Raw genomic sequence first — 8,092 nt, 5'->3', positions numbered from 1 at the left:
TAAAAGGAAGATAAAGGATCCAATAAAAATGGGGAATGAATCTAAGTAGAATCTTTTCAAAAGAAGAATTAATGAAGGCCAAGTGACACATGAAAACATGCTCAAAGTCACTAATTATCCAAGAGATGCAAATCAAAACGACAATGTGGTACCATCTCAGGCCCATCAAAATGGTTATCATGAACAAATCAACAAATGGCAACTGTTGGCCAGGATGTGGAGTAAAAAGAAACCCTCCTGCACTGGTGGTGGGACTGAAGACTGGTGCAGCCACTGCGGAAAACAGTAAGGAATTTCCTAAAAAAGTTAAAAATGGAACTCCAATTTGACCCAGTGATCGCACTTCTAGGAATATATCCCAAGAAACTAGAAACAGAAATCATAAAGGATATATGCATCCTTATGTTCATATCAGCACAATTTACAATATCTAGGATTTGGAAACAGCCTAGGTGCCTATCAGCAGATGACTGGATCAGAAAACTATGGTACATCTACACAATAGAATACTATGCTACCATAAAAAATGAGGAATTTTTACCATTTGCAGCAACCTGGATGGAACTGGTGAACATTATGCTAAGTGAAATAAGCTGGTCAATGATAGAAAACTACCACACGATCTCACTCATTTGTGGATAATAAAGAACATGATAATCTGATGAACAAAAAGATTGATACAGAGGCAGTAAAGCATCAAACAGTCTGTCAAATTACAGCAGAAAGATTAGGGAGAGGTGGGGGAGATAAGATATCAGCTAAAGGATGTGAATGCATGCATATTAGAATAATCAACAGATGCAAAACATTGGGGGGTGGGACCATGTTTGGGAGTTGGGTAGGGGGCAATGGTAAGATATGTACACATATAATATCTTAATAAAAAAAAATCAAATGCTTTTTCACAGCAAAATAAACCATCAACAAAACAAGTGAGCTCACAGCATGGGAGAACATATTTCACAATGTTATCACCAATAAGGGCTTAATCTCCAACATCTACAGGGAACTCATACAACTCAATAAAATGAAGATAAGGAACCCAGTCAAAAAATGAGCAATGAACCTAAATAGATACTTTCAAAAGAAGACAAAAGGTAGGCCAAGAGGCATATGAAAACATGCTCAAAGTCACTAAACATCCAAGAGATGCAAATCAAAATGATAATGAGGTACCAACTCACACCTGTCAGAATGGCAATCATCAACAAATAACCAAATGACAAGTGCTAGTGAGGACGTGCAGAATAAGGAACCCTCCTGCACTGCTGGTAGGAATTCAGACTTGTGCAGCCACTGTGGAAAACAGTAAGAAATTTCCTCAAACTGTTAAAAATGGAACTCCCATTTGACCCGTTGATCCCACTTCTAGGAATATATCCCAAGAAACTAGAAACACCCATCAGAAATTATATATGCACACCTATGTTCATAGCAGCACAATTTACAATAGCTAAGATTTTGAAACAGCCAAGGTGCCCATCACCAGATGAGTGGATTAAAAAAACAGTGGTATATCTATACAATGGAATACTATGTTGCCATAAAAAAGAAGGAATTCTTACCATTTGCAACAGCATGGATGGAACTGGAGAGCATTATGATAAGTGAAATAAGCCAGTCCGAGAAGATAAATACCACATGATCTCATTCATTTATGGAATATAAAAAACAATATAAACTGATGAACAAAAATAGGTCCTGAGACAGAGAAGCATTGATCAGACTAGTAAACCTCAGAGGATAGGTAGGGGAGAATGGGGGGAAGGAGGAGAGAACAACCAAAGGACTTGTATGCATGCATATAAGCCTGATCAATAGACACAGACACCAGGAGGGTGAGGGCATGAGGGGGAGATGGGGTGGTAATGGGGGAATAAGGACATATATGTAATACAATAATCAATAAGAAAAAAATTTTCTAAAAGAAAGGGTATCTTCATAAGCAGACGTTCAAAATCTCCTCAGGAAATTAAAATTGAACTCTGCTACAAAATATCTATACACATATAATATAAATGAAAGAAAATATACATAAGCAAATGCTTTGTAACTGCAATGTGTATGCCAGTAACTGGTGACTTAGAAGTCACACTCCTGTCCGTGGGAAAACCAGTCTAAGGCTCATTTATATACTCACTGTTGCCATGTCCCAAGGAATACCTCCTCCCTTCCTATGGGGTCACAATGAATACCTTCTCTCTCCTCCATTCAGGGTCCCAAATAATATTTCCTCCCACCATCCAGGGATCCATGGAATACCACAGCCCTTCATCCAGGGTCCCACTGAATACCTCCTTTCTGCCTCAAAACAGGGTTCCATGGAATCCCTCCTTCCTCCCTCCACCCAGGGTTCCATGGAATCCCTCCTCCTCCCTCCATCCAGGGTTCAAAAGAATTTATCCTCCATTCATGCAGGATCCCAGGGGATCCCTCTTCTCTCCCTCCATCCATGGTCCAGTGTTGCACCTAGTTGAGGCATGGTTGGAGACTCCTGGATACCTGCTTTAAAACTTAAAAGGTGAGGTTTTGCACACACGAATGAAAGACCTTTATTTACTTAAGAACCAATAACTTTAAAAGAAGAAATTGAAAACTTGAACATATAAACTTGAGTGACTGCTTTGCAAGGGCAACATGGCAATAAGCATGCTGGGCAAGGTGGCCAGGGGAAGTGCCCCATGGCCATCAGTCATGCAATCCAGGCTCACTACTTCTTCTTCTTCTCCTTCTTCTTCCTCTTTGTCGTCGTCCTCTTCTTCTTCTTCACTAGAGCAATTTAATTTGAAGTTTCAAAGCCATAGGAACAGAAACAAAAAGTCTTGGAAGAGAGAAACACAGGCTTAAGTTGCTTGGAGCAATAGGTATTTCTCATTCAACAAATATTTACCAATGATCCATCATCATATGGAAGGCTCTTTCTGCTTGCTTTTAGCAAAAAGCCACATTTCACTTCTTGCTGGCACCCAGGGTGAGTGCATCGAAGAGGTACTTGGCGAGGTCCGATGTGGGGGCCTCCAGCTTGTGCAGCTGGGTGATATTGGCCCCCACACTGTAGATGAACTTCACCTCCTGGCGCAGGTGGTGGTGCTCCAGGAAGCTGCACAGGTGGGCTTGTTCTTGCTGGTGGCCAGCTGGTGCAGGCAGAGCAAGCTCTGGTTCACCATCCTCTCCACTTGCAGGGCAGTCTTCATGGCCTTCAGGCTGCTCTCCCACTGGTTGTGGTCAGGCCTCCAGACATCTCACAGACAGATCCATCCCCCGCACCGGTTCTGCAGCCCCATCAGCGCTGGGGCCTGCTCGCCCTCCTCCCTGGCCTGCCACAGGAAGAAGGTGGCCAGGTGCTGCAGGGCCTGGTCGTGGCGGTCGAAGTAGAAGGCGATGGACTTGTACATGTAGGAGGCGTGCAGCTCCAGGTTGACCTGCTTGTTGATGGCGGCCTCGCAGTGGGCATGGTAGTTCTGGCGCACTTGGGAGACGGGCCCCGCCACCGCCCCTGGAGGCACAGGGGCCACAGGGGCATGCGCTGGGGCCATGGGGGGAGGCGCGGGGGCCAGGCCAGGAAGCATGGGCAGCAGGTGTTCCGGGGGTGGCCCTCGGGCCAAGTACATCAGCAGGGCCTCATGGCGCGGGCTGAGGGGCGGGCTGCGGGGTGGGCAGCAGCGCAGGCGAAGGCGCTGGCTTCTCCTGGGACCAGTCATTCCCATGGTGGTGGATGAGGGCGGCCGAAAGCCCTGTCACCAGCGGTGGCGGTGGCGATGGGGACCTCGAAATGTCCCTGGGGGACCCTCCCAGGCTGGCGGGAGACAGGGGTTGGGCGCAGGTCACTGGCAGTTGGCTCTGAGGTGGGACAGGAAGTGGAAGAGGTGACCTTTATTCCTGAGGGTCGGGAGGGGGAGGGGCTGGCTAGCAGATCCCTGTGGAGAGGGCCTTGGGGGGGCTTCAGGGGGACCCCAGGGGGCCGCGCACCATCTAGGTGTTCCAGGTCCCATCGCAGCCTGTGTGAGGCAGGGAGACTCTTCCCTGAGTAACAGGCATTTCATGTTTTCAATTTTGCAACAATATTTCTATCTTGCAAGTACTGATTGTTTCCTTCCATAGTAGACATTTTTTATTTTTCATTTTACAAAGCCATTTTCTCCCCTTAAAATTCTGGGAATATGAATTTGAATTTTTGGTAAAATTCTCTTTTATTTCCATATTTTATGAGTTTTCCCCCAAAGTGAAATAGTTCCGCGTGTTTATTGTGATCTTCTATTTTACCTTCCTCATATATCTGGCAAACTTTATCCATTTACATTTAGGAATAAAGGAAGTACTTGGCTAACCTAGGTAATTTGCATGGATCTGATCTACAATTGTGAAGTCCAGTCACTACTGAGGTTTTGCTCAAAATGGGAGAGGGGAATGTGTCACTCAGTTGCTTTCTCAAGTGGGAATACATGGCATGGCACTTACAGGTAGGATAGCAACACTCCCTGTTGCCAAAAGAAACACAATATTTCTGACTTTGGAACACCAGTGTTTTTTCCTCCTAAGAAAATGTGTCCTATTGTTTCCCTTCTCTGCAGGTCTGTAATTGTCTTTTATTCATTCACTGCCTTGGGGTATAGTTAGGGGCGATTAAAAGGCTCAGAAGCCAAAGATGTTGACTGTCCTATGTAAGTAGGTGTGGGGGAGGGTAGAGCTGAGCAAGGTTATTGTTGAATAATAACATTATTAATAATGACATATTATTAAGTAATTAATAACATATCATTATTGTTACTCAGCAACAGATCTGCTCTTCACAGAGTAGCTATACACTCTCACAGTTGACCAAGGGCCCTCTGCAATGCTGCAATTTCAACTACTCTGTTCTTAGAGCAAGGGATCTCCATCTTACTACCCAGATGTTAACAAATATTACTATGTGTACATTTTAGTAAACTGAAAAATGCAGGTTAAATACAAGAATCCTTTATTTTAATCCCTGCCCAATCCTATTCTGTTCACCCTTTCTCCAGAGGCAAGCACACCTGTGATTTTACAGATGTTTTATACTTTTAGCAAGAACAATCATCCACATTCACAGGCCCCAAGACCAGCCACCTGACTGCACCCCCATATGCATTGTTTATAAGGGGTAGGTTAATTTTGTGTTTTCCCAGGTGCCAAGGGACCCCTCCTCCCTCCATGCTGGGCCCCAAGGAATACCTCTTCCCTTCCTCCATTCTGGCTCCCATGGAAGCCCTCCTCCTCCATCAGGGTCCTATTGAAGCCCTCCTCCTCAATCAGGGTCCTATTGAAGCCCTCCTCCTCCATCAGGGTCCTATTGAAGCCCTCCTCCTCCATCAGGGTCCTATTGAAGCCCTCCTCCTCCATCAGGGTCCTATTGAAGCCCTCCTCCTCCATCAGGGTCCTATTGAAGCCCTCCTCCTCCATCAGGGTCCTATTGAAGCTCTCCTCCATCAGGGTCCTATTGAAGCCCTCCTCCTCCATCAGGGTCCTATTGAAGCCCTCCTCCCTCCATCCAGGGTTCCATGGAATCCCTCCTCCTCCATCCATGCAGGAACCAGGGAATCCCTCTTCCCTACCTGCATCCTGGTCTGAAGGAATACCTGCTCCTCCATCCAAGGTCCTGAGAGCTGCACCTAGTTGAGGCTTGGATGGAGACTCCAGGATACCTGCTTTAAAACCTAAAAGGTGAGGGTTTTGCACACACAAATCAAAGAAGACCTTTATTTACTTAAGAACCAATAACTTTATTTGAAGCAATGGTAAAACTTGAACATTTAAACTTGAGTGACCGCTTTGCAAAGGCAACATGGCAATAAGCGTGCTGGGCGCAGTGGCCAGGGCAAGTCACCCCATGGCCATCAGTCAGGCAGTCCGGGCTCGTTCTTCTTGCTGGCATCCAGGGTGAGTGTGTCGAAGAGGTACTCGGCCAGGCCGGATTCCGGGGCCCCCATCTTGCGCAGCTGGGTGAGATTGTCCCCCAGCTCCTTGATGAACTGCACCTGCTGGTGCAGGCAGTGGCTCTCCAGGAACTCGCACAGGTGGGCGTCCTTCTTGTCGGAGGCCAGGCTGTGCAGGTGGAGCAGGCTGTCATTCACTGTCTTCGCCAGGACCATGGCGAACTCCATGGCATTCAGGCTGCTCTGCCATGCCTCCTGCTGCGGGCAGTGGACGCTCTCCAGGAGCACGCGGCCCCCGCGCTGGTTCTGCAGCCACATGAACCTCTGGGCCTGCTCCGTCTTCTGCAGGGACCGCTTCTGGAAGTACTGGCTGCAGCCACTCAGGGCCACCTCGTGGCGCTGGAAGCAGAAGGCCATGGCCGAGTACACGTAGGCCGCGTACAGCTCCAGGTTGATTTGGTGGTTGATGGCGGCCTCGCAGTCCGGGTGGTAGTTCTGGCGCATGTAGGAGGGCGGGGGCATCGCCATTGCTGGAGGCCTGGGGGCAAGGGACCAGGCCAGAGAGGTGCTCAGTGATGGCAGCAAGCTGTTATCAGGTGGCGATCATGGTGGCTCTTAGAGGGGCTGGAAGTGAGTTACTCAAGAGAGTTGGGGGCGGGGCAGGGGGGACTTAAAGGGGTGTGAGGGGCGTGAGGGGGCGTGGGGGGGGCGTGAAGGGGCGTGAGGGGGCGTGAGGGGGGCCGAGGATACCGAGTACTTGGCTTCAGTTTTCCGATTTGAGTCTCCTTCCAGGTGAGGAGGGCGTCTCCACGCTGGGCACCTGGTTTGTGTGATCTATTAAAACATTATTTACTCCTAAAGAGAAGTTCCACTGCTTCCAATCAATCAACTGCCTTCATTTCTTTGAGCAACTCAGTGGACTGTTGTCTCAGTGTGACTGTTTGGTTGGTCATGTCCTTCTGTGGCACCATTGGCAACATTTGACATCACAAATCTTTGGATGTTCCAGCATCAGCACCAACAGTTCTGAAAGCCCATCTCCGGTGCCCAGACCTCATCGCTCCATTTTCCTCCCATCCACCATCAGGTCCCTGCCGCATTGCCCGGCCTCCCACATCTCACTGACTCCTTCCGCCTCACCATCTTCCATCTCCCGTTCTTTCTGAACTGGCTCATCACCCCCTTTATTCCGTCTCATCTCTTCATCCTTCAGCAGGGCCCTGGAGACACATTCCTTCCGCCCTGCCTGTGCCCCAGCATCTGTGATTTCACTGGTCTCCATCCGGACATCCTGGTTGTCCACCATTTCACCGGGTTTGCAAATCTCTTTCCGGTACAGATTTCAGTTTCCTCAGGCAAGAAATAAAAAACCTAGGTGCATTCTTAGAGAAAGCTCTTAATAATGTGGATGTATTCATCCCCTCCAACCTCATTTGTACTTTAAGCTTTTAATGGTGTTCTAAGGAATAAGCCACATTGGTTGGGAATTTACCACTGATCTCAATTTGCCGTCCATTCACTCACTCACTCACTCAACAAATATTTATTGATTATCTAAAATGGTCTAGAATGTGGGCGTATATTAGTAACAAGGAGAGCCAAAGCCTTTGGGATTTGTTTTCTAATGGAGAAACAGATCAAAGCAAAAAGAAACATAAAACCTGCATTTTTATCCCCTTACTGTCCCAGTAAATGCACTCAAGATATTACTTATGTACATGGAAATTTAAAATAATAAATATATTAGTATTCAAAGATATTAGAGTGAAAGACATAAGACAAACCTAGGTATTTATAACTTATTTATTCCTTAATTCAATAAGCATTTATTTACTGCAAAGATATGTTTGGCAGTATGATTCTGGAAATACACAGAAGAATCAAACGTGGTCTCTGCTCTCAAGGTACAAGACAGAGTAACAGAATATTATATTCTCAGATGGTTTTAAAGTTATGAATAAAGGGCCTATTTTCAATTAAAGTTTTATTTCCAGGGTTTTGAGTAATACCTTTTTTGAGGTGTCTGTTTCTCTTTGGAAGTTAATGTTATTTCTAAATTTTATTTATGTTTTCTTTTTAAATTTTCACCTAAAATATGGTTTTAGTGACTTTAGAGAATGGACGAGAGAGAGAGAGAGAGAGAGAGAGAGAGAGAGAGGAGAGAGAGAGAGAGAGAGACTGATGTGAGAGAGAAA

General features: G+C 46.4%; 1 protein-coding gene and 1 pseudogene across 1 annotated transcript; both read right to left on the bottom strand.

Annotated features, from left to right (window-relative positions):
* Positions 1 to 2,949: 2,949 nt before the first annotated feature.
* On the bottom strand, positions 2,950 to 3,707 carry LOC118720198 (annotated as a pseudogene).
* Positions 3,708 to 5,858: 2,151 nt separating this feature from the next.
* Positions 5,859 to 6,425, bottom strand: LOC118720197 (ferritin heavy chain-like). The gene has a single exon (XM_036440109.1). The coding sequence runs from the start codon at positions 6,423 to 6,425 to the stop codon at positions 5,859 to 5,861; it is 567 nt and encodes a 188-aa protein (XP_036296002.1).
* Positions 6,426 to 8,092: the final 1,667 nt, after the last annotated feature.

This window comes from Pipistrellus kuhlii, unplaced genomic scaffold (assembly GCF_014108245.1).
Source record: "Pipistrellus kuhlii isolate mPipKuh1 unplaced genomic scaffold, mPipKuh1.p scaffold_m20_p_16, whole genome shotgun sequence".
NCBI classification, from domain to species: Eukaryota; Metazoa; Chordata; class Mammalia; order Chiroptera; family Vespertilionidae; genus Pipistrellus; species Pipistrellus kuhlii.
The sequence above is the reverse complement of the archived record's forward strand: the minus strand, read 5'-3'. Positions and strand labels throughout refer to the sequence as shown.